Below are 27721 nucleotides of genomic sequence, written 5' to 3'. Positions count from 1 at the left end.
GCGAAGCTGACCCTAGTTGAGGTCTTAGGTAGGTAGTGTAAGGACCGAGCAGAGGTAACTATGTAACTGGGGTTTGTAATAAGGGGGGCTACATACCTATAATTACCTCTGTTGTTTCTTGTGCTTAAAGCTGATGCCACAGTAATAGTTTTTATGTCTGTCCTCTGCTCTGTTTTGTGTAGTTACGTTTCCTTACGTTTTCCTGCAATATAGGGTGTTATGATTAAGGTTGGGTAGTGATCACGTTAGGTACCCGATACCCAGCAGTACTGTTTTTTTTTTTATACTTTACTCTCTCTGTAATAACAAAAATGTCATTGCAATTGTAAAAAAAAAGTTCAAATCAACTTTTTAATTTCAACATTTTGTTACTTATTTATAATTATTTATATTTTACACACAAATAAAACCACTCTCTACATCTTTATCCCCATCTCTACAACCTCCACTCTTTCACCAGGGCATAGTGCCCATTGTGCCACATAATGCTTTAACCTATGTGGGAACATGTTTGTATTTCACAGTCTTATTTATCTTGAGATGTCATACGGTCTCGTAAATAAATAAATAAATAAATAAATTGTGAATGATAATGAATGATAACTCTTTGCAGAATTTTATCTTGGACATTTTATGCATCAATCTCCATTACACTGATTGCACTTACAAACGTATGTAGAAAATGTATGACTGTATGACATGGTAAAAAAAAAAGAAGTCCTATAATCTATTGGTGAGAAAAAAAAGGACTAACTCTAAACTCTAACACCAGATTGTGGTACTGTATCCAGTATTGCTACCATCACAGGAACACCAGTTTTGTGAAGTATATTTTTGAATAGTAAACTTGTGCATACTACAGAAGACATAATGTGCAGAACATTTTTGCAGATGCCTCAATCGCCCAAGAGGTATTTGTCACTCATTTCGGAGGTTTCTGTAACATGTCCTTGTACTCATCTTTGTAGGCCACTCATGCCTTGTCAGAGTATTTGACTGGGCCATACATATTTCTGTTTTGTAGAGCAGAGCCTGCATCTACACTGATCACAACATCTGACTCTAATGTTCTGTTTATAGATGTCTTTGAAATTGCACTCGTTCAGATGGTAAACCAGGTAATTCCAAAAGATTCTCTCCAACCTTCTCAGTCTTCGAGTCCTTGACTGAATTCATCAGTTGAACTGAACATTGACTGAATCAGGTGCATTTAATTTTGAGGCTGAATGCAGGATCCAGCATGGTGGGTAGATTGGAACTCAACTGTGGAGGAAATGAAAGAGATCTCCTGGAGGTTGGCTGGTTGAATGGGCTAGACGCCGGCCTTTATTTCAGAAATACGACCAAAAACACCTCACTATAAACATTCCTGAAGATTCTGTTGTATAACAAATCCCATGCATGCTCTTTAAGCAGTTACAGCAAAGGTAGAGATGGTGGCAAGGCCCAATTCTTATTCTTATTTTTCTCAATTCCCTAAATGGCTTTTAGCCTAGAGTTGTTTCTTGGGTGAAGGCCAAGGGCTAATGCAGCATCATCTCGCCACTCCCTGTCTGTAATGCAGAGAGATGGAAAGAGACACACTGACTCAGTCGAATCTAAAGAACAAAATATAGTATGGCCTACAGAAGACAAAGCATTACGACTGAGGCATCATAAATAATTAATCATAAATAATCCTGTCTGTATGTGCATAAATCACTACTTCATTTGTTTTTCAGCATAAAACTTAAAAACTGCTTGTTTTTACTAAACTACCAAAACAGTTATTCTTCTAAACTATGTAAGATGAACAATTCCTGTAGTCCTGCTGTGATATCTTACACTACAATCATTTTTAAAAAGATTTTACACACTTGATGTTTGTTGTATTTTGTTATGTGTACTTACCTAGTCTAGTTTAAACTAAGAAATAAGTATGATGGTTTGTTGCATGCACTCCTTGTATCATAATTGTCTTGCACCATAACTAAACTTATAATTGGGACACAAATTAGGCTTTGAATGTAGTGATGACCAAGTCTTCACTACATTCTCAACCCTTCCTCAATTCTGTCTAGTAATAATTATTAAAAAATGATAACCCAAACTTAGGTTAAACTTAGATAACATAACTTAGGTTCAAATATTTAATATGATGTGTTTAATGGCTCAGTCTATGCGGTGCGGTGTGCATTTCTTAAGTACATTTCTTATGTTTAAAGCAGAACAAAATGGTGGCTTTGTTGTCTGAGTGTGTGTGTGTGCACTAAGAACTGTGGCTTACGTCACTGTCTGCTCGTCTGTGAGATCACTTTTATTCTTGGGCCAGAGTCCTAAATCATTTAGCTCTTTGCAGCCATCTTAAGCCATCCTCAAACGAAGTGCGCCAGGCAGAGAGGAAAAGGTGTGTAAGATCATTTACACACAGTGCACTTTTAACATGAACTGATCATCACGAGATGCTGCATCTCTCAGCTATTCACCCTGTTTATCAGTTTTCAAGGCCCTTTAAACTTGTTAGCTTCCGTCCAAGTCACCTGATAGACTGCACCCTGCATTTGTTTCCCAGCGCATCCTGGAGATATGAAACTCTGCACTGTGTGGTGTCAAATTCACTTATGCCCCCCATCTGCATGCTTTGGAAAACAAGTGAATGTTGTTCTCAAGTCCTAGACGAATTGGCTGGCCGGCTGTCCTAAGTGTCCTTGCAATGGTTGGTGTAATCGATGAGGAGGGTGGAGTTGGGCTGGAAGGAGGGAGGGAGGGGTTGAGTCCAAACGGACAGCCAAACCCCCCCCATCCCACCAAAACAGGCAGAGCCCCCTCACCCAATCAGGTTTGTGTGCTGCATGGGAGCCTGTGTTTACTTCGCAGGAGAGCAGGATAGCGCGTCATTCCAGCGTGGACACAGCACAGCAACGCTGTCTTTCTCCTTCACTCTCTCACTTACTCGCCTGTGCCAGACACTGACTCTGCTCCTTCTTGTAGTTCGTGCTCCATCACCCTGTCCCTGTCTCCCTCTCTCTACCTCTGCATCTCTACTGAGCGAGTGAGAAGCAAGAGGAGGCTGCGAGTGCTGCAGCACTCCGGTGGGAGTGAGCAGAGCTGCCTCAGCTGGAGCAGCATATTTTGGAGCAGGACCTTGCTGAACGTCCATCACTGGACTTCTAGAAGACAGCCAGCATGTGTGACTGTTTTCATCTGGCATTCCCCAACTGGCATGGGCCAGCCACGGGTGGGCATCATCATTCTCTCTTATTGTCTATTATTTTCTCTCTCTCTCTCTCTCTCTCTCTCTCTCTCTCTCTCTCTCTCTCTCCTCTCTCTTCATCCCCCTTCTCTCTCGCTCTAACTTCAGATGGTGTGAGCTATTTTTAGCCCTGATCCAACACTCAGCACTTCTTGTAATGAATTCTAGCTTTCAGGTGCTGCAGTGACTCTGTGTATGTGAGTGTGTATGTGAGTGTGTATGTGTGTGCATTCGTAAGTGTTAGTGGACAAAAGTCTGGTGCTGAGCTGCTTAACAACATCTTTCCACACAGTGTTGTTGAAACACTGACTCTGCAGTGTTTTGGTCACCTGGGTGTGTCTGCAGTAAAGTGGGTGTGGTCGTGTTGTTGTGGGTGTGTCTATGGTTATGCAGTATGCGATGAGCTAGCTGCAGTCTAGAGTGGGTGTGTCTGCAGCACTGAAGGTGGGCCTTCAGACGTCTGGGGTAACCTTCCATGTGTGGCATTCCAATTTTTCGTATCAATATTTGCTATCACCTTCAGCAACAGCTGCAAAAGATTGTTTTCAAACTCTCAACTGCCATCGTTTTTCACCAGTACACTGTAAAGCCGTGCCGTTTCAGATGCTGTTCATATAGGGTCGTAAACCTGCTGTGTGCTGTATGTATTTTGATGTTAGCTATGTTAAGAATCAAATGCTTTAGTTTTTAGCGTCAGAGTTTGAAGAGAATTTACATGCAGTAATTCATAAAGACATGCCTAATGCCTTTCATTACACAAAGTAAACAGTGTCCAGAACACTTCTCTATGAGTAAGCAGGGCGTATGTGTGCACAGAAAGCCTAGATCTGCCACTGACTTTAGATACGCCCTTCCTTTTGAGAGAAGTGAGATTAAAAATAAGGTGCATGTCCATACATGGCTTTGATGTCTTCTATTACACCTTTCTGTGCCTTGAGAGTTTTCTAGTTCCCTGACAGAATTCAGATTCCACTTCATTATCACTAGGTTGGAGTGTTAACTGGTGTCACTGCAGACGGCTGAAACTCTCACTCAAATATGGGCAATCAAACTGGATTGAAGTAGAACTTGTCCATGAAATCCATATGAGAACAGAAATCTGACAACGATGCAGATGAGTTATGAGTATAATTAAGTATTGTACACCATAATCGTGGTGTCCAAAACACATTACACTCCCCGGTGCTCCTGTTTCGATGCTTTTGTTTGTTCCCAAAAACAAAGCCATTACGGAGGCCTTATTTGTCTCCATCTTACAACACAGCATGCCAAGCTTCACATTGAAGCATATCCTTCAGAATACAGCATTGAGGCTTTAATCAAATCATATGTGCTGTGGTGCACTGTTTACAGATGTCTCAGTAATCAGACATGAAGTGAACATAATAGCCTCAGAAGAAGCTAAACCACAGTGGTTGCTTTTGCTATAATGTTCCTAATAGTTACTTAATACTGCAAATGTAAAGTAAAGTAATGCAATGAAATGAAATGTAGTGAGAAGTACTTATTTGTTCACATGTTTGTGAACTGTATGATGCACGTTCCGTTGATACGGAGATGCTACACAGCACAGTTGCAAGGTCATTGCTTGTGGGATTCTCAGCATGAGAGGCTTGAATCACTGCCAAGATAGATGGTGCATGTCTTCTCCTAAGTGCACCCCAAGCAACGATGTGGATGAATGATAAATAATCAGGACACTAGTCAAATGTACACTTAAAAAAGAAATGTACACCCAAATAGAGCTAATACAACTCATATACCTCATATTCTGTCTGTGTTTACATCAAGAAAGGCCAAAATGAAGACTTCAAAGGTGACCTGCTGAAACATTTGTGCATCAGCAGAGACAGTTCATATATTAGCTGCTGTTTATGTCTACTTAGTGCCCATTTAAAAGATAGACTAAAAGTGTCTGAGTCTCTTATGGCCTTCCTACCTATGAATAATGAATGATGCTGAGTACGCATGTGGGCAAATGCACTTAAAGTGCACTGAGATGCTGAACAGGACTAAGCACCTGCTGGCTGAATAAAGGCAACTGAAAGTTTCTTAACTGAAAAAGTTTTAATAGTGTCTTAAAATATTATGCAGGCTGTCTTAACTTTGTGATGCTTCTACAAGTACAAGCCTACAATAACAGTAATGAAAATCTCCTTGTCATATTCTCTATGCGTAAGTTATATTTATGATTAATTAGTTAATTAATTGGAAGCATGAGAGAACTTGGCCCACTACTCTTCCTTTAACCTAAAGGGAAAACCCAGCTCTGTTTTTTTTTCGCCTTCTTCCCCTGAAATCTGATTATATTTTGGATGTAAACAAGTCCCAAGCCCCAGCCATCTCACTGTGAAAGAGGCCTGTGTGTATTCAATACAGGTCAGAACTAATGTTTCAGCTCTGCCAGTTCTAATTGTGTTACTCCAACTAATAAGCAATGGATCCTCCCCGGGGGCTCCAGAAGCACGACAAACAACCTGTAATGCCTGTAATCCTGGTCATGCACGGTCAACTCATATAGAAGATTTTATGTGATAGGGTGACCGTTTGTCGCAATGAGAGATTCTAGGAACAGCAGCAAAGTTCTTATACATTATGTTTCTAAGCCCATTTAGTGAAGCACCTTATCAACTCATTATGAAATAGGACAAATATTGTTACATCAACTGATGATTTAATCATAAGCTTTGCAGTAGGGAATCATATCTTTTTGATATTATAAACAATAGAGAATACTTAATAGATGGCCTGGGAGTGGAAAAACAAGGTTGTCCCTGTGTACATTTTGCAAGACTGTGATGTAAGACATTCTCAAGCATAGACAAACAAACATAATGCAAATCTTGTTTTTCCCAAGGAAAATATCCCAAGACAAAAATATGTATTTACATTCTGAATGCATGAGCAGAATTAACTTATTCACTTTGAGAAACAGGCCACGGCCTTATCATCTTTTAAACAACACCCTTAAAACAAATATTTGATTAGGGAGGACTTACTATATGCCATACAAAATTAAGCATTCAATTTTCAGGCACATGAAAAAAAAAAAACAGTTCTTAAGGCAAATAACATGTGACAAATAACAAATCTATACATGGTTATGTATTATTTGTAAACCTAAGGTGCCCCTTTTACTGTTCTCATGATTACTATAGCACATTAGTGTGGCTGAATTAATGTTTGTTAATTCAACAAATGCATAAAAACACAGGTGTTGAAAAGCATTCGACCATTACCATATGCTAACAAGAATGTCCAAAGAACAAATAAACAACCCTTCGGACAAGTTTGGACAATCAGTGCTTGTAATTGGTGGCTTACACAGTATTTAAATACTGTCACTCAGCAATGTTACTTTGTTTCTACTCATCTTTTACATTAAATTAATCAAGATTCAAGAAAAACACCACCTATTGCGGTTAACTACATGAACACAACAATGGAGCGATTTTGTGTTATTCGTTGGATCCGCCCTCCATTCCCGCCCACAAACACAAAACACACCTCTAAAATCTCTCTTTTTACAGAGTCTTATCATTTTATTTTGTTACCTAAGCACTCTACCAGTTCTTGGTATAGCAGTGGCATCTGGCCTGAGTGGACAACTCCATTAGCTGGGTTAGCATTTTACCCTTATATGTGGTGCTTCCCACTATGACATTTAGCTCCTTTAAACTGAAATCATAAACCTATAAAAACCTTAGAAAAACATAGAATTTCGCTCTTAACAATTCTCTGCTGTCGATTAGCATAGTTAGCCGCAGCCAACCAGTATTACATATATTTCTCTGAAGGAGGTTCATCCAAAGCTTTACTTTACTGAGCTCTCTGATACAGATTTATCTACTCAATTTTGTTATAGAAAGTCTGTCATGTAAACAATTTAGCGCAATATGCAGATGGTGTTTACACATATGCAGGAGGAACATCATTAATTATCAATCCAACCTCACCTTCTGCTTGTAATAATTATCTCCATTTTGGAAAAGCACTTTCACAACACTGGCGCTCACTCAGGTGCCTAATACATATGCTAAAGCTTTTGCTAAAATAAAAATTTTTGTATTATATGCAAAAGAACAAACATACAATATCACATGCACAATATGTCAGAACAATTACAGTATGTTTTATTAAAATATACATTTGACACTGGCAGTCAAAAGAAATAGCTGAAGTGTACATGTCATACACTGATATTTAGTGGGATATCTACAAAAAAATGACTTCATATGCCAATATGCAATATGCCATACCGCTTATCAAGTGGGATGGGGTGGGTCCCTGCGATGTTAATGGGCAACACACAAGATTTAAATATCATTGAGAACTTGTGGGACTGTATTGGGAAATACGTGCTGAAGAAAATTCCAACCTTTATAGCAGGTTTGTGGGCAGCAGTGAAGAATGTACAGGATATGACATAGAATGGCTTACAAAATATTGGCTAATAGGTGTGTGAAAGGGGCAGGGCACTGCAAGTCCTGCACTAAAATACACCCAGCTTCAGAACAAGAGTGTATTTAGTGGACTGGGTGAGGCACATTCACAGAGGAGAAATATAGATACAGTACCTGTACACAGCTAGCTCCAGGTAAACGATAACGGTAAGTGTAGTTTTTACATTAATGGTCATTGTCATATTTACATTAAATGTAAACAGGCCTTAATATGACATGATTGCAGAGTTTCATGAGTCTGGTTTTAGTTCTGTACAAATGATCAGCAGTGAGCATCACATTTGTTGAGAATTCATTGTTGTCACTAACAGTGGAACTACAGATGGAGTGAGCTGAAGGTGATATTGTCTTTTCTGGGTTTCTCTTCTTTCTCTGATTCTTGCGGGTTGTCTGGAGTCCAAAACAGTCCAGACACACCTTTCTGACCAGAAATAAGCATATACTCATACAAACACAGAACTGGTTAATATATATACAATTTATTTGTTCACTTTATTTGTTCAGAAACATAAATATTAGAAGGAATACCAAAGGAATGGTTTGGCAAAAGATCTAAATTGTACAAGTCTGCATCTTCCAAAAATTTGTGGGTGACACTGACTTCCATTTCTTGTTGGCTACTGCAACCTTGAGAAAAAACAAAAAAACTAAAACCCAGATGTCTTGCCTCATTGACTACCTTTACATTACGGTTGTGTGAACTAGAAATCTTTTTTTTATTCGAGAAACAAGCCTGTTTTTTTTTCAAATTATCTCACAAGATATTACCTGCCTTTCTTATTAATGTTTATTTGTGCATATTATGAAATAATTTCAAGAGTAAACTTAGATAGATAGTGTTAAGCATTTTGCAGAATGTCTAAAAATTCTCCACAGTGCTGTAAAGGCTCACAGACACAGATAGACACATGTAGACACATGCAGAAACATGCACATGACTTCACCAAGCTATGCACTCCAATTTGATTCATAAATCTTTACTACAGCTTCTTAGATTCCGGTCATAGATGACTGACCAACCCGGATGTTTGCCCTGGAGTGCAGAGCTAAGTCACTGTTCACAAAGCTTATCAAATACAAAGCCAATACGACAATACGAAAAAGAAATCAGTCATGTTCACTGGTCTGAACTGAAAGACAACAAGTGCATGATTCTTAAACAAATGCAGTTCCAAGACATCATTCTGCAGCAGACGGCATGCATTACTGTTTTCAGTTAGGGTCAGTTCCACACACCAGGAAAGGATCTTTTTACTGCTATTGATTTGAGTTCACACAGTTTGGGTTATTGTAGTATTAGTGTTACATTTGTGTCTTTGTTAAATTGGAACAACAGATGAACTTATCAGGATGTTTACTTCTACATTGTGCGTTGCTTTAAAATTGCTTAAAACCGTTTAAAATGTTCATGTATAAGGTATTGGATTAACCAATGCATGATGCATATATCAAATTCTTAAAGAAAGTGCTGCTCTTTAACCTGGAGAACTACATGCTTGTCTAAACAGTTTGAAATGCAGAGCCATGGTGGAGCTGCTTTAATGCATGGCCTGTCCCTTACACTCTAGATGTGAGGGGTCTGAATATTTATGGTTTCACATTTCAAGTACATTAAGTGCACATAACTGAAGGCAGTGCACAAATGTTGGGATTAATAGTGCTTGCATCAAGGTGTTTTCTTGATGCAATTTTAAATAATCAGACCTTCTGTATATTGTATTAGTAGGCCTCATTATAGCAATGTTTGGCTTACACAGAATGTAAATGACTTTTGGTTACTTAGTTTCTACTGATTTGCACTCATTTTTTGTTGCATAAAATATCACATGATAAGCTACAACATAATGGCTTTAATTCAATTTTCACTGGCAGTGAAAATGAATTTCTGGAGGGTAGGTGCTATACACTGATATTCAGATCACTAAAAAGACTTATGCAATAGGTTAAGGCAATAAGACAATGCAATATGTCATGGAGATCATTAAGTGATGGAGTGGGTTTAGGTGATTTTCATGGCCAGCACAATCACAAGGTTTAATTGTCATTTAAAACTTGTGAGACTTTGTTGGGAAATGTGTGAAGGAGAAAAGTCCAACCACTACAGAAGGTCTCTGGACAGCAGTGCAGAGTGTGCAGGAAGCAATTTTGTTTGGAGCAGTGGTCGCAACAACTCCTCAAGATCTAGCCTTCCTCAGACTTTAGCTCTAGTCCTAAATTCATTCTAACAGTAATTAGATCCATCTGATTACTTTCTAAGTTCTCGATTAGCTGAAGGATGTGTGCTCGATTTGGGTTAAAAAGTGAAACCTGCAGTAAGGTATATATGATATCTGACAATATTAGACAATTCGGTTTGACTGGCCTACCATAGTGGGTTTTGGTTGTGGAAGGAATGCATGTTGGCACATTGCCAATCACCAATTACTGAACAAGTTGCAACATGGTAGAGTAATTAGCTTACACTAATCACACTCATCATGACTTGCCCACAGGTTCTCATGGTTACCATGGTGTGTGCATGTCCATAAAGTGTATTCATGGAAATCTACAATGATTATCTCATACATGCATGTGTTATTGTGTACATTGTTTAGTATGTTGTCCTTGGTTATTTATGAAAGGAACAATAATATCAAAGACATATATAAATAATAATTGATTCCAATGATATTTGATAATACAGTCTCACTTTTCCCCTTAATCTGTAAGTTGGTCTTTGCTAGTTGTGTAAGACTATCTTTCTAATCAATAAAGTGCTTCACATTACAGACAAAAATGGAAGGTGATAGACCGCCTAAACCCTCAGGGAATATTTGCCAGGAATAAGTTTATATTGAGTTATAAGCTGGTGTGCCTGTGCTTTTGTCTGAACTCCAACTTACATACTTGCAAACATATAAACATAATGTAAATGTGCATAAAGCTTTAATGTCCTTTTTCATTATATTGAAATTGCTGTTGCAAGTGATTTTTATCACAATAAAAAAAAAAAAAAAAAAAAAAAAAAAATATATATATATATATATATAATGTAAAAATCTGAAGAAATTAAATGTTTGTGTACTGAACTTTGGCTTATGCTGCCTTTTTAACATGAAACAGGCGCTGGACGAAGGTTAAAGGGACCTGAGCAAGACACAGAAGATGATTCAGTAAGTGTCATTCCAACACAAAACTGAATTGTAAAGACACTGGAAAAAAGCTTAATTCTATAATGTTCCCCCACAATATACTTCTGTCAGTCACTTACATCAGGTGGCATAACAATAATGACATACATGTGGCTTTTTGATGTATTTTATGTATTTTGTTCTTTTTGCTTAATAATATTATGTACTGTAATTGTTAGGTATGTGAGGAACCTGAGATTTTAGAGGGAGAAAGACCTCGCCCTCAAGGCTCCTCCCCTGTAGAGGAATTCCCAGCTGAAAAAACGGTAAATGACACTTACATGATTACTCCAGTCTCAAGATATGTAATTATCCAAATCCTGTGTAATTTTCAATGCTGTTTATTTTATATAACAAAAAACACTTAAAGGACATAAGTATTTGGACAAAAATATTCCATTAATAATTTATAATTACAGCCATTTTCACATAGCCCCTCTGTTTACAGGCTCAAAATAATTTAACAATTAACAATGAGCAGTTTAATGGCCTGGTCCCTCATTATTTCAAAATGAATTAAGAAAAAAATCTCTGGAGCTGATTCCAAGTGTTGAATTTGCATTTGGTTTAATGGAAACTCTCAATATGCGGTCTAGTATGCAGCCCATGCAAATGAAGAATGCCATCAGTAAAAAACAGTGGAATGGGGAAAGTGGAATGGGGAAATTAGTGTTTATTGATCATATTAGCTGTTGATAGAAGTAGCAGGAGAAATTGCAATGCGTGTAGAGCAATTGTTTCTGTTCAGATTTAGTCAAATGCTTTGCTTTTTACTTACTGAAGATAAAACTGAAGGCAGAAAGCATTTGGTGAGTTGTAATCCATAGGTTCTAGACTTGATGCAGTCAATGACCGCAAAGGATTTGCATCCAACAATTTCTTGGATTCTCCTTATACATTAGTTTGTGCAATTACTTTTAAGCTTGTGAAAATGGCTGGACTTCCTAAATGGTCAATGCGATATGTTTGTTAAACCATTTACAACATTTCAGTTGTAAATTTTAAATCCAATGTAATGGTAAACAGAGGCAAGTTATATATTTTATGTAGTAACATTGTGTTTATATATATATATATATATATATATATATATATATATATATACCCACATTGTTTTGTCAGGCGGAGGAGGACATCGATAGCTCTCCACACAAGAGTTGCAGCAACAAAAGAAGCAGAAAAATTGGTTTTGGAGCTCTGTTTGACAAGCGCTCTCCTGCCAAAATGAGTGACTCAGAGGTCTGGCTTGTTAATCATCCTGATTTTTTTCACTTGCCACTCTTTGTTTTAATTAAGAAAACATAGAATTTTGTGTAATACATTCAATTATTATTAATTCAAGATTTCTTCTGTCCAGTGTATTCAATCTATTCTATCTAATCTATTCTATTTTTTTTTCAATCTATGTTTTGCTTAACATTATCTAACTATTTAAATAGCTTTACACATTGTAAACATACTCTAAACAAAGTTCATTGTTTTGCATGCAGAATAGTACATATTTAATCTACCTTTGCAGTTTCTAAATTCCCTTTTGTGCCAAAATGCACAGCCTTTTGCCCTACTGCCCTACTTTAAAACAAGTACTGTAGACAACCAGACCATAAATCTCAGAGGTACCTCAGAACAAAATTAAGGAGCAGGCATCACAGAACATCATGTGTTGTTTCAGGACATACAAAGTGGTGAGGCTGGAGTGATTGTGAAAACAGTGAAAGAAGCATGTGCTGATGGATTAGTAGTGACCGGTGGAGGAAAAGAGGGGATTTTCATCAAAGAAGTAAAACCAGATTCACCTGCTTCAAAACATCTGACTGTAAAAGAAGGTATGCAGAGTTAAGCCATAATATAGTTTCTAGCGATTTATGGTATGGTATAATATTAACAAATATTATTGTCCTAAGAGCATATATAAAGAGCTGAAGATTTCAGAATAGCTGTACCCCAGCAGTATACTCTACTTAAATCCCAGGGCCTGGTGGGTCCAGGTTTCCATCACTCAACCCTTTAAAAGTAACTCAGTTTGTGTTTTCCACATAGTTACTGAAGGACGTCTAGCAGTTAAATGGTGAGAAATGTTAATCTGAGAAAGAATTTAAATGTACACCATATGGGCAAAAGTATCAGGACACCTGCTCATTCATTGTTTCTTCTGCATACATTTTTGAGAATTGCGGAAAGTCTCAAGACAAGACAAAAAGACAAGTTTTTACAGCAGCAAAATCAGACAAGAGAGCAGCATAATAAAGGAACTTCTAGAGCAAACAGTTCCACTGCTCCACAGCTGAATGTTCACATTTAGCATTAGACATGGTGCCAATAGGTTTATTTTTATTTTAAAGTATTTTTTTCATCTGTGTCTCTCCAGGTGATCAGATACTTAGTGCTACAGTATACTTTGATAATGTGTCATATGAAGATGCACTCCAGATTCTTGAACATGCTCAGCCATATAAAATGGAGTTTTGTCTGAGACGCAAAAAGGAATCAACCATGCCAGGGGATGCTGAGAGTATACAGCCAGATATCACAACTGTAATTATACTATTCTTACTTATCATACTTCTCATTTTTTCGTTTTAAGATTTGATATAAAAACCTAGTTATTATACCTTTCTTTGATGTCCCTTAGGGCAATGAGCGGGGCTCACCACAGATGAGAAGTCCAAGAAAGAAAAAACAACAAGACCGCATCTCATGGCCAAAATTTCCTTCTCTTAGCAAGGGACATAAGGCACAGTTTAAAAGGTCTCACAGCACCTCAGAAGCAGAGGAGCACAAGAAATTAGAGATGAGCCCACCAACAAGTGACACAGATTCCCCACTCAAATCACCACTGAAATCTCCAGATGGAAAAGCCAAGAAAAAGAAGCAAAAAATCAAACTGAAAATGAAAATGAAAGGCCACAGGAGCAAGTCTGTTGAAGAAACTCAGAGAAGTGAAAACAAGATGATATCAGAAAACTTGATCATTTTGGAAGATCACCAAGTTGGGGATACATTAGAAGATCAGTTTCATGAACAACCTGTGACAAAATTAGAAGAGATCCCACAGGACATGGATGAATCTGAATATATGGGCTCTTTCAAGATTGCAAATGATCAAGCATTTCCAAGTTTGTCAGGAATGGAAGGGCAGCATGAGGTTCATCTCATTAGTCTGGGTAATACATTAAAGACTACGGATATTTCAGATGCTCTTGCAGAGGGTTTTGCAAGTGATGTAAGACTCTCTGATGAAGGAAAGACAGAGCGATCAGAATTGAAAATTAGCATTCATCATCAGGAGGAGAAATCCAAGACAGCACTAGATGGCCAATTAACAAATGTATCAGAAATGAGCAGAACCTTAGATCCATCTGCATACGACAATGTTGTAATATCACAGGCAGATGTAGAAACATCTCAACTTGACACTAACATCAACACAGAGATCATCAGCAAGGAGAGCCCTGAGAAAAATCTGAAACTGAAATCTGGAAATACAGAAATGGATACGCTTAAACTAGATGCTTCTGTAGATGTTCTGAATGTAGGGGAACTAAAACAATCTCCAAGGACTGATAGTGAAAAGCAGTGGAAAGAAAAAACAATATTTGAAAATGAAATTTATGGGATTCGAACCAGAGGTCCACTGGCAGACATGGCCACATCAAAAACCCCATTTGCTAGTGCAGTAAATGGGCTTCAGTTTATAATGTCAGATTCTTCTGAGATGGGAAAAGACAGCAATATGCCTGAAAGCATCACTGTAATTTCCCAGCCATTACCTAAAGCTCCCAGTACATTTTCTGCTGGAGACGTAACAGATTCACATTTGAAAATAAAACCTTCCAAGTTTAAATTACCAAGAGTGGACCATTCTGGTTTTGCAATCGAAGACCCAATGACAAAAGTGGAACTAAGTAAGAGAGACCTGCCAAAACGAGAAGACCTTGAGATTCCAGGGATGGAAGACACTAAGACAAAACCTAGTCTTCAGACTCCTAGGATAAAGGTACCAAAAACTGAGAAGATTATAAATATAACTAAGGAGAGAGAAATCCAGGCTCGGCGAACAGAAGAATTCAGCGTTGAGGATGTTAAAGAGGCTGTTTCTAAATTTCCAGCATTGAAACTTCCTGAGGGGGACATTACAGGAGTCCTTGTGCAAAGAGAAGTCACAATTATGGAAATGAAGTCAGATAAAACTAGCATGACCCCTAGGGGATCTCCCCGTAAAATATCAAGTTCAAGTGCTGATAGTAGTACTACGATAACTAAAATCAAACTAGGTAAAGAAGAGTCATTACCTTCTAATCTTATAGATAAGGACACAGTGATAAAGATGCCAAAAGTTGACCTACCTTATGCGGACGAGGAAACAATAACTGTGTCCAAAATAGACTACACAAAGCCAAAAAGTAAAACTCAGCAAACAAAAACTGATGAGATTACAGATGATGAGAAAATCCCAGATGTTAAGTTCAAACTCCCAAAGCGAGAAGACCTTGAAATCCCAGGGATGGAAGCCATAAAAGAATCATCTTTGCCCAGTGCAAAGATTACTTTGCAGTCTGATATTAAGATGAGTGAAAGGCATGAAAGTAAGAAATACAGCAGCCAAAAAGAACAAGAAAAGAAATCAAAAAAACAAAAAAAAAGCACACCAACATTTGGGATGACAAAACCTGACATTCGACTCCCAGATATTGGAATTGAATTATCAAAAAAGGATGTCCAGAGTAAAAAGGAACCTGAGAAAATAAAGAAGACAGGATTGGGAGGAGATTCACTACATGATGACATTAAGTTACCTGAAAACACTCAACTTAATAGAATGGAGACCACAAGCCCAATGTCAGAATCAAAGATTAAACAAAAAGAGGTTGATCTATTGATATGTGAACAGATAGGAGAAATAGTACACCATAAACCAACTGAAGACATTAGAAAACAAATGGATAATAAAACTGAAACTTCAGACATAAAAACTGATGTGAAAGGGAGAAAGTTCAAACTGCCAAAATTTGACATCAGTTTTCCAGAGGTAAAAGCACCAAAAATGCATGTAAGTGCATCCAAGAAAGAAGTGGATCCTTTAAGGGCAGAGACAAAGAAAGAAGATCAAGCAATGTCAGAAGTAAAGGCAGTTCTGCATCCATCTCCTGTTGAAGACCTAACAAAAACGAAGATTCCAGATACAGAATTTAAACTGTCAGTCAAGCCAGTAAAATCGGAATCTGAAAAAAGAGAACTGGACACACAGTTAAAAATACCAGTCGAGTCACAGTCAGTTGAAATAAAGTTGTCTGATGTGGACAAAGAAGAAAAATATCTGAAGGCTCAGGACATACAAACTGAAGAGCAAGGAAGTAGGTTCAGATTGCCAAAATTTGAGATTAGACTTCCGGACATAAAAGGACCAAAAATAGATTTGAGTGCAGCAAAAACAGAACTTGAGATTTCTCTACCAGAAAGAAAAGTTGAAGTGCATCCCCATGAGGATGATGTGCAAGATGTAAAAGAGTTAGATACGAAAGCTTTTGAAGTGAAATCCAAGCAAACAAGCTTTTCATTTCCCAGGTTTGGATTTTCTAAAGCAGAAGCCTCAGATACTAATTTAAGACTTCCAAATGATAATGTTTCATTATCAGAAGGACATGTAGATCTCGAAGGAGCAAATACAAACATTGCAGTATCAAGAGGGGATACCGACCAAAAAGATGAACCAAAGTTTGGCTCGCCAACAAAGTTTAAACTTCCCTCAATCACACTCCCAAAATTTGGAAGTAAAACATCAAAAGCTGAAAAAGATATTTCTACTATGGATTTGAAAGCTAAAGGACCAGAAATATTTCTTACAGATGCAGAGTTAAAATTGTCAACAGCACCTGAAATGAAGGGACTTGACCTAGAACAAGAAGTGAAATATTTTAATGTAGATCATGGCATGCAAGTTGAAGGAAAGAAAAGTACATTCAAATTGCCAAAATCCGACGTCACCTTTCCTAAGGTAGAAGGACCACAAATAGATTCAACTGCAGCCAGACAGAAGACAGAAATGGACATATCTCTACCTGAAGTAAAGATGGAAGTGCATCCATTCGATGTTGCAGTGCCAGAAATAGATTCTAAAGGTCTTGATGAGAAAACAAAACAACCAAGTTTTCAATTTCCCAAATTTGGATTTTCTAAATCAGAAGTGAAGGTTCCAGAAGCTGATGCAAGTCTTCCAGAGGTGGATGTAAAATTACCTGAAGGAAGTGTAGACTTGGAAGGCCCAAAAATAGACATTTCAGTGTCAACGGGTGATTCTGGTCAAAAAGAAAAAACAAAGTTTGGCTCTCCAACAAAGTTTAAACTTCCTTCAATCACTCTCCCTCAATTCACAATCAAAGCTCCAAAGGGAGAATTAGAGGATGTACACATCACAGGACCAGAAATAAGTCTACCAAATGCAGAATTAGAATTGTCAGCGGAGGCACCATCAGCTGATGTAAAGATGCCTGACTTTGACAAACAGGAGAAATCTCTCCGTGTTGACATGAAGGCAAAGGATATCCATATTGAAGGGCAAGGGAGTAAGTTCAAGTTGCCAACATTTGGGATCAGCCTTCCAGAAGTAAAAGGACCAAAAATAGATTCAAGTGCAGCGAAACCAGAGATTGACATATCTCTACCAGAGGGAAAGATAGAGGTGCAGCCACCTGATGTTGATCTGAAAGGGGGAAAAACCTTGGTGGAAGCAGACATACCAGAAATAGATTCTGAAGGTCTTGATGTGAAAATGAAACGACCAAGCTTTTCACTTCCCAAATTTGGATTTTCTAAATCAGAAGTGAAGGTTCCAGAAGCTGACGCAAGTCTTCCAGAGGTGGATGTGAAATTACCTGAAGGAAGTGTAGACTTGGAAGGCCCAAAAATAGACATTTCAGTGTCAACGGGTGATTCTGGTCAAAAAGAAAAAACAAAGTTCAAACTTCCTTCAATCACTCTCCCACAATTCACAACCAAAGCTCCAAAGGGAGAAGTAGAGGATGTACACATCACAGGACCAGAAATAAGTCTACCAAATGCAGAATTAGAATTGTCAGCGGAGGCACTGTCAGCTGACGTAAAGATGCCTGACTTTGACAAACAGGAGAAATCTCTCAGTGTTGATATGAAGGCAAAGGATATTCATATTGAAGGACAAGGGAGTAAGTTCAAGTTGCCAACATTTGGGATCAACCTTCCAGAAGTAAAAGGACCAAAAATAGATTCAAGTGCAGCGAAACCAGAGATTGACATAAATCTACCAGAGGGAAAGATGGAGGTGCAGCCACCTGATCTTGAATTGAAAGAAGGAACAACCAAAGTGAAAGCAGACATACCAGAAATAGATTCTAAAGGTCTTGATGTGAAAATGAAACGACCAGGCTTTTCATTTCCTAAATTTGGATTTTCTAAATCAGAAGTGAAGGTTCCAGAAGCTGACGCAAGTCTTCCGGAAGTGGATGTGAAATTACCTGAAGGAAGTGTAGATGTGGAAGTCCAACATATAGACCTTTCAGCATCAGTGAGTGATTCTGGTCAAAAAGAAAAAACTAAGTTTGGCTCTCCAACAAAGTTTAAACTTCCTTCAATCACTCTCCCACAATTCACAATCAAAGCTCCAAAGGGAGAAGTAGAGGATGTACACATCACAGGACCAGAAATAAGTCTACCAAATGCAGAATTAGAATTGTCAGTGGAGGCACCATCAGCTGATTTAAAGATGCCTGACTTTGACAAACAGGAGAAATCTCTCAGTGTTGATATGAAGGCAAAGGATATTCATATTGAAGGGCAAGGGAGTAAGTTCAAGTTGCCGACATTTGGGATCAGCCTTCCAGAAGTAAAAGGACCAAAAACAGATTCAATTGCAGCAAAACCAGAGATTGACATAAATCTACCAGAGGGAAAGATGGAGGTGCAGCCACCTAATCTTGAATTGAAAGAAGGAACAACCAAAGTGAAAGCAGACATACCAGAAATAGATTCTAAAGGTCTTGATGTGAAAATGAAACGACCAGGCTTTTCATTTCCCAAATTTGGATTTTCTAAATCAGAAGTGAAGGTTCCAGAAGCTGACGCAAGTCTTCCAGAAGTGGATGTGAAATTACCTGAAGGAAGTGTAGATGTGGAAGTCCAACATATAGACCTTTCAGCATCAGTGAGTGATTCTGGTCAAAAAGAAAAAACAAAGTTTGGCTCTCCAACAAAGTTTAAACTTCCTTCAATCACTCTCCCACAATTCACAATCAAAGCTCCAAAGGGAGAAGCAGAAGATGTACACATCACAGGACCAGAAATAAGTCTACCAAATGCAGAATTAGAATTGTCAGTGGAGGCACCATCAGCTGATGTAAAGATGCCTGACTTTGACAAACAGGAGAAATCTCTCGGTGTTGATATGAAGGCAAAGGATATCCATATTGAAGGGCAAGGGAGTAAGTTCAAGTTGCCAACATTTGGGATCAGCCTTCCAGAAGTAAAAGGACCAAAAATAGATTCAAGTGCAGCGAAACCAGAGATTGACATATCTCTACCAGAGGGAAAGATGGAGGTGCAGCCACCTGATCTTGAATTGAAAGAAGGAACAACCAAAGTGAAAGCAGACATACCAGAAATAGATTCTAAAGGTCTTGATGTGAAAATGAAACGACCAAGCTTTTCATTTCCCAAATTTGGATTTTCTAAATCAGAAGTGAAGGTTCCAGAAGCTGATGCAAGTCTTCCAGAGGTGGATGTGAAATTACCTGAAGGACGTGTAGACTTGGAAGGCCCAAAAATAGACATTTCAGTGTCAACGGGTGATTCTGGTCAAAAAGAAAAAACAAAGTTTGGCTCTCCAACAAAGTTTAAACTTCCTTCAATCACTCTCCCACAATTCACAATCAAAGCTCCAAAGGGAGAAGCAGAAGATGTACACATCACAGGACCAGAAATAAGTCTACCAAATGCAGAATTAGAATTGTCAGTGGAGGCACCATCAGCTGATGTAAAGATGCCTGACTTTGACAAACAGGAGAAATCTCTCGGTGTTGATATGAAGGCAAAGGATATCCATATTGAAGGGCAAGGGAGTAAGTTCAAGTTGCCAACATTTGGGATCAGCCTTCCAGAAGTAAAAGGACCAAAAATAGATTCAAGTGCAGCGAAACCAGAGATTGACATATCTCTACCAGAGGGAAAGATGGAGGTGCAGCCACCTGATCTTGAATTGAAAGAAGGAACAACCAAAGTGAAAGCAGACATACCAGAAATAGATTCTAAAGGTCTTGATGTGAAAATGAAACGACCAAGCTTTTCATTTCCCAAATTTGGATTTTCTAAATCAGAAGTGAAGGTTCCAGAAGCTGATGCAAGTCTTCCAGAGGTGGATGTGAAATTACCTGAAGGACGTGTAGACTTGGAAGGCCCAAAAATAGACATTTCAGTGTCAACGGGTGATTCTGGTCAAAAAGAAAAAACAAAGTTTGGCTCTCCAACAAAGTTTAAACTTCCTTCAATCACTCTCCCACAATTCACAATCAAAGCTCCAAAGGGAGAAGCAGAAGATGTACACATCACAGGACCAGAAATAAGTCTACCAAATGCAGAATTAGAATTGTCAGTGGAGGCACCATCAGCTGATGTAAAGATGCCTGACTTTGACAAACAGGAGAAATCTCTCGGTGTTGATATGAAGGCAAAGGATATCCATATTGAAGGGCAAGGGAGTAAGTTCAAGTTGCCAACATTTGGGATCAGCCTTCCAGAAGTAAAAGGACCAAAAATAGATTCAAGTGCAGCGAAACCAGAGATTGACATATCTCTACCAGAGGGAAAGATGGAGGTGCAGCCACCTGATCTTGAATTGAAAGAAGGAACAACCAAAGTGAAAGCAGACATACCAGAAATAGATTCTAAAGGTCTTGATGTGAAAATGAAACGACCAAGCTTTTCATTTCCCAAATTTGGATTTTCTAAATCAGAAGTGAAGGTTCCAGAAGCTGATGCAAGTCTTCCAGAGGTGGATGTGAAATTACCTGAAGGACGTGTAGACTTGGAAGGCCCAAAAATAGACATTTCAGTGTCAACGGGTGATTCTGGTCAAAAAGAAAAAACAAAGTTTGGCTCTCCAACAAAGTTTAAACTTCCTTCAATCACTCTCCCACAATTCACAATCAAAGCTCCAAAGGGAGAAGCAGAAGATGTACACATCACAGGACCAGAAATAAGTCTACCAAATGCAGAATTAGAATTGTCAGTGGAGGCACCATCAGCTGATGTAAAGATGCCTGACTTTGACAAACAGGAGAAATCTCTCAGTGTTGATATGAAGGCAAAGGATATCCATATTGAAGGGCAAGGGAGTAAGTTCAAGTTGCCAACATTTGGGATCAGCCTTCCAGAAGTAAAAGGACCAAAAATAGATTCAAGTGCAGCGAAACCAGAGATTGACATATCTCTACCAGAGGGAAAGATGGAGGTGCAGCCACCTGATCTTGAATTGAAAGAAGGAACAACCAAAGTGAAAGCAGACATACCAGAAATAGATTCTAAAGGTCTTGATGTGAAAATGAAACGACCAAGCTTTTCATTTCCCAAATTTGGATTTTCTAAATCAGAAGTGAAGGTTCCAGAAGCTGATGCAAGTCTTCCAGAGGTGGATGTGAAATTACCTGAAGGAAGTGTAGACTTGGAAGGCCCAAAAATAGACATTTCAGTGTCAACGGGTGATTCTGGTCAAAAAGAAAAAACAAAGTTTGGCTCTCCAACAAAGTTTAAACTTCCTTCAATCACTCTCCCACAATTCACAACCAAAGCTCCAAAGGGAGAAGTAGAGGATGTACACATCACAGGACCAGAAATAAGTCTACCAAATGCAGGATTAGAATTGTCAGCGGAGGCACCATCAGCTGATGTAAAGATGCCTGACTTTGACAAACAGGAGAAATCTCTCAGTGTTGACATGAAGGCAAATGATATCCAAATTGAAGGGCTAGAGAGTAAGTTTAAATTGCCGAAATTTGGGATCAGCCTTCCAGAAGTAAAAGGACCAAAAATAGATTCAAGTGCAGCGAAACCAGAGATTGACATAAATCTACCAGAGGGAAAGATGGAGATGCAGCCACCTGATCTTGAATTAAAAGAAGGAACAACCAAAGTGAAAGCAGACATACCAGAAATAGATTCTGAAGGTCTTGATGTGAAAATGAAACGACCAAGTTTTTCATTTCCCAAATTTGGATTTTCTAAATCAGAAGTGAAGGTTCCAGAAGCTGATGCAAGTCTTCCAGAGGTGGATGTGAAATTACCTGAAGGAAGTGTAGACTTGGAAGGCCCAAAAATAGACATTTCAGCATCAGTGAGTGATTCTGGTAAAAAAGAAAAAACAAAGTTTGGCTCTCCAACAAAGTTCAAACTTCCTTCAATCACACTCCCAAAATTTGCAGCCAAAGCTCCAAAGGGAGAAGTAGAGGATGTACACATCACAGGAAAAGAAATAAGTCTACCAAATGCAGAATTAGAATTGTCAGTGGAGGCACCGTCAGCTGATGTAAAGATGTCTGACTTTGACAAACAGGAGAAATCTCTCAGTGTTGATATGAAGGCAAAGGATATCCAAATTAAAGGGCAAGAAAGTAAGTTTAAATTGCCAACATTTGGGATCAGCCTTCCAGAAGTAAAAGGACCAAAAATAGATTTAAGTGCAGCGAAACCAGAGATTGACATAAATCTACCAGAGGGAAAGATGGAGGTGCAGCCACCTGATCTTGAATTAAAAGAAGGAACAACCAAAGTTAAAGCAGATATACCAGAAATAGATTCTGAAGGTCTTGATGTGAAAATGAAACGACCAGGCTTTTCATTTCCCAAATTTGGATTTTCTAAATCAGAAGTGAAGGTTCCAGAAGCTGATGCAAGTCTTCCAGAGGTGGATGTGAAATTACCTGAAGGAAGTGTAGACTTGGAAGGCCCAAAAATAGACATTTCAGCATCAGTGAGTGATTCTGGTAAAAAAGAAAAAACTAAGTTTGGCTCTCCAACAAAGTTCAAACTTCCTTCAATCACACTCCCAAAATTTGCAGCCAAAGCTCCAAAGGGAGAAGTAGAGGATGTACACATCACAGGAAAAGAAATAAGTCTACCAAATGCAGAATTAGAATTGTCAGTGGAGGCACCGTCAGCTGATGTAAAGATGTCTGACTTTGACAAACAGGAGAAATCTCTCAGTGTTGATATGAAGGCAAAGGATATCCAAATTAAAGGGCAAGAAAGTAAGTTTAAATTGCCGAAATTTGGGATCAGCCTTCCAGAAGTAAAAGGACCAAAAATAGATTTAAGTGCAGCGAAACCAGAGATTGACATAAATCTACCAGAGGGAAAGATGGAGGTGCAGCCACCTGATCTTGAATTAAAAGAAGGAACAACCAAAGTGAAAGCAGATATACCAGAAATAGATTCTGAAGGTCTTGATGTGAAAATGAAACGACCAGGCTTTTCATTTCCCAAATTTGGATTTTCTAAATCAGAAGTGAAGGTTCCAGAAGCTGATGCAAGTCTTCCAGAGGTGGATGTGAAATTACCTGAAGGACGTGTAGACTTGGAAGGCCCAAAAATAGACATTTCAGTGTCAACAGGTGATTCTGGTCAAAAAGAAAAAACAAAGTTTGGCTCTCCAACAAAGTTTAAACTTCCTTCAATCACTCTCCCACAATTCACAACCAAAGCTCCAAAGGGAGAAGTAGAGGATGTACACATCACAGGACCAGAAATAAGTCTACCAAATGCAGAATTAGAATTGTCAGCGGAGGCACTGTCAGCTGACGTAAAGATGCCTGACTTTGACAAACAGGAGAAATCTCTCAGTGTTGACATGAAGGCAAAGGATATCCATATTGAAGGGCAAGGGAGTAAGTTCAAGTTGCCAACATTTGGGATCAGCCTTCCAGAAGTAAAAGGACCAAAAATAGATTCAAGTGCAGCGAAACCAGAGGTTGACATATCTCTACCAGAGGGAAAGATAGAGGTGCAGCCACCTGATCTTGAATTGAAAGAAGGAACAACCAAAGTGAAAGCAGACATACCAGAAATAGATTCTAAAGGTCTTGATGTGAAAATGAAACGACCAAGCTTTTCATTTCCCAAATTTGGATTTTCTAAATCAGAAGTGAAGGTTCCAGAAGCTGATGCAAGTCTTCCGGAAGTGGATGTGAAATTACCTGAAGGAAGTGTAGACTTGGAAGGCCCAAAAATAGACATTTCAGCATCAGTGAGTGATTCTGGTAAAAAAGAAAAAACAAAGTTTGGCTCTCCAACAAAGTTCAAACTTCCTTCAATCACACTCCCAAAATTTGCAGCAAAAGCTCCAAAGGGAGAAGTAGAGGATGTACACATCACAGGACCAGAAATAAGTCTACCAAATGCAGAATTAGAATTGTCAGTGGAGGCACCATCAGCTGATGTAAAGATGCCTGACTTTGACAAACAGGAGAAATCTCTCAGTGTTGATATGAAGGCAAAGGATATCCAAATTGAAGGCCAAGGGAGTAAGTTTAAGTTGCCGAAATTTGGGGTCAGCCTTCCAGAAGTAAAAGGTCCAAAAATAGATTTAAGGGCAGCAAAAACAGAGATTGACATATCTCTACCAGAGGGAAAGATGGAGGTGCAGCCACTTGATGTTGAATTGAAAGAAGCAACTTCCAAAGTGAAAGCAGACATACCTGATTCAAATTTTGAAATTTCAGTACCAGAAAGAAGTATAAACCTGGAAAGAATGCATACAGATATTACAACAGCAGCGATTGATACAAGACAACAAGATGAAACAAAGTTTGGTTCTCCAACAAAGTTTAAATTTCCTTCAATTTCATTCCCCAAATTTGGAGCTTCAAAGGGAGCAGTAGATATTACTGCTGTGGACAGGCAAGTTAAAGGACCTGAAATACATTTACCAGATGCAGACTTAAAGTTGTCAGCTGGACCAGTGTCAGCTGATATAAAAGGGTCTGACAAAAAGAAGACATCTGTCTGTACAGACACAATGGTTCAAGGCATCCAAACTGAAGGTCAAGGTAGTAAGTTCAAACTGCCGAAATTTGGGATCAGCCTTCCTGAAGTCAAAGGACCTAAAATAGATTCAAGCGCAAGCAGAACAGAGATTGACATTTTTCTACCCGAGAAAAAGCTGGAAGTACATTCACCTGATATTGAAGTAACAAAAGAAGCAATCAACATAAAAGCAGACATTGCTGAAAGAGATTCAAAAGATGTCAGAGGAAAACCTATAAAATTACATGATTTACAGACTGAAGTTGAAATTAAAGACACAGTTCAAGGACCTCCAGAAACAGCTGTTAAAATGGAAGGAGAAAAAGGATCACCAAGTAGATTCAAACTTCCTACAATCAAAATGTCCAAGATCAGTATGTCAAAAACAAAATCTCAGGATGGAGACAATGATACAGACATGAGTGTGAATGTTCCAGAAGTTGTTTTAGAACCCAAACATAAAAAAGCACAAGGACATGAAAAGTCATCGAAATTCACAATGCCAATGCTTGGTGATGTTCTCAGGGGCTTCGATGTTGAATTTAATGTTCCAACATTAGATGAAACTTCATCTCCTGTGAAATTGGAATATGAAATAGAAGTTAAAGATCAAGCATCATCAGAAGCTATAGCAAAATATAAAGAAGGAGGAGCTCAAGATGTAACTATGCTTAAGTTAAAATTTCCCAAGCTAGGAATCAATCTGCCTTCAGATGAAGGTGATAAGAAGGCAGACTCAAAAGCCAGTCCTGAAAATAATGAACAGCAAACTGTGGCACAGACAGATGAGAAACCAGTAGCAGAAGACAAAGAAATGAAACCTGACAAGAGCGGATGGTTCAGGTTTCCCAAGTTTTCATCACCAACCAAAACTGCAAAGGCTGCTGAAATAGAATCTTCTCAACCACCTCAGAAAATTGAGGAAAGTCCAGTGATTGACAGTAAGGAGAAAGAACCTGAACAAAGTTCCTCTAGAGAGGTTGAAGAGGACAGTGTCAGCCCAACATTATCCCTGAGATCATCTGATGCTTTTGCTGATGTAAGTTCTGCATTAACAACTGAACATATTTGCTCTTCTCTGGCATCTCCTACAAAAGTCAAAGTGAAATATTCTGAATCTACAGCAACCGTTGAGTTTAGTGACTTACATGGTGATGTTATTACTTCAACAGCCAGGACTGAACTAATTTCCATGGAACCTCACCAGCCAGAGAAAGTGAATATTCCATGCTCTTCTGAAATCTCTTCTTCTTCAGTGGATACTCTGAGACAGATGTCAGGAGAAATTCACATTGTGTCAAATGTACAAACTGTACCAGACACACAGCACGCTGCAATCTTCACTAATGTAGATACAAAAGATGTTGAAACTTTGCCTCTACAGAGAGTAGCAGTACAGTCAGCCTCATTATTGCCAGTTGATAACACTCGAGTGCAACACGAACAACACACTTTAGTGAAGAAGTTGGTAGTAACAGAAGTATTTGAAGATGGTAAGGAGGAAGTATCTGTGACCCAGAGAACACAGGTTTTTGAGGGAGACTCTGCAGAGTCTATCACTGGTGACACTGCCTCCTCAATACGCAAGTTGAGAGACACTGTACACACTGAGAAAATGAGATTTTTTGAGAGCACAGAGTCAAATAAACAAATGTTACTAAGTGTTGAAAAATCTTTAAGGCACATTGATTCCTCTGCAGAAGAGAATGAGGGGAAATGAACTTTTGCTGCAATTTAGCTGACACTAGTAGAACTCGATTTGTGGCTATGCTTCAAAATCTGTTTAAGTGTTATTTTTCAATGTATTTATATTGAGTGCATAACTAGATTTATGCCCATAATGTAAGTGGGGGCCAGATATAGCACTTATTTAACAACGTAACAAACCAACAAAGAACATGGTTAGCTAGTCAGACCAAATTTTAACAAAAATTTCAAGAGAAATAATTTGTCTTCTTTTAACACCTAACATATATACTCTTCTGTGTGAGAATTGTGTACAATGCTGTCATATTTTAGGGACATAAACATAAAAAGGTACATCTATGGAAAAAAAAACATATATATAAATTACTATATTGAAAAGAAGTAATATTATAATAATATCATATTTTAGGGTAAATATTTGTTTTGAACTATGTTGTCAAAAGAGTATAATTACTATCTTCCAAAATTTTGCTTTCCTGTAAAGAGGATGAAGATGTTCAAAAATATGTAAATATATTTGTTTTTTTCTGTCCTATATTACCTTTCTGCAAAACACAGTAGTAATTAAATTACTGTAATTACACACAACTGTATGCCAAAATAAATATTTTAAAATCAGAATGACCCTGTAGTCCTTGTTTATTGATTTTCTAATGTGGGAAATACATTTACAAGACAACTTTTGGAAACATACACCCCCCAAACATCTCTCTAGAGAAAATTACCATAAATGACCATCAGATAAAACAAACTTGTTACATTTTTGTTACATTTTCCCCAAAATTACATTTAGATTTCCTAGAGACAAACAAAAGCCATCCTATAGCAAGCGAAAACAATTAATATTAAATTAATATTAAACTCTGCTTAATCTGCATTAGTGTAGCAAAGTAAACATTTTGTCAATGCCGTCTACAACATCCTTAGATGAGTAAACCTTTTTTCAGATTTTCTATAATTTTGCTTATACCTTAACATGCTCTCATTCTTGTCATCAGGGAGTGCTGTATATCCCTCCTTTTCTGTATTATACTGACACCAAAAGTTTGTCTTGTTATGAAATCTCAATTCCCATCACTTTCTTTTGCAGTGAATCTCTGCGTAGA

General features: G+C 38.2%; 1 protein-coding gene across 3 annotated transcripts; it reads left to right on the top strand.

The window, feature by feature from the left end:
* Window positions 1–1766: 1766 nt before the first annotated feature.
* Window positions 1767–27018, top strand: LOC140554684 (uncharacterized). 3 transcript variants are annotated; one of them, XM_072677946.1, is made up of 8 exons: window positions 1767–3217; window positions 10798–10847; window positions 11045–11131; window positions 11988–12104; window positions 12538–12691; window positions 13234–13400; window positions 13498–25947; window positions 26081–26184. In XM_072677946.1, exons 1-8 carry the CDS (start codon window positions 3166–3168, stop codon window positions 26093–26095), a joined length of 13092 nt encoding a protein of 4363 aa, XP_072534047.1. In that variant the 5' UTR covers window positions 1767–3165; the 3' UTR covers window positions 26096–26184. The 3 variants fall into 3 exon arrangements, with proteins under 3 accessions (XP_072534047.1, XP_072534045.1, XP_072534046.1); XM_072677944.1 differs by having other exon boundaries at window positions 13498–27018; XM_072677945.1 differs by lacking the exon at window positions 11988–12104 and having other exon boundaries at window positions 13498–27018.
* The last annotated feature ends 703 nt before the right edge of the window (window positions 27019–27721 follow it).

The sequence above is a fragment of the Salminus brasiliensis genome, chromosome 4 (assembly GCF_030463535.1).
Source record: "Salminus brasiliensis chromosome 4, fSalBra1.hap2, whole genome shotgun sequence".
In the NCBI taxonomy this organism is placed as follows: Eukaryota; Metazoa; Chordata; class Actinopteri; order Characiformes; family Bryconidae; genus Salminus; species Salminus brasiliensis.
This window is presented reverse-complemented; position numbering and strand designations above follow the sequence as displayed.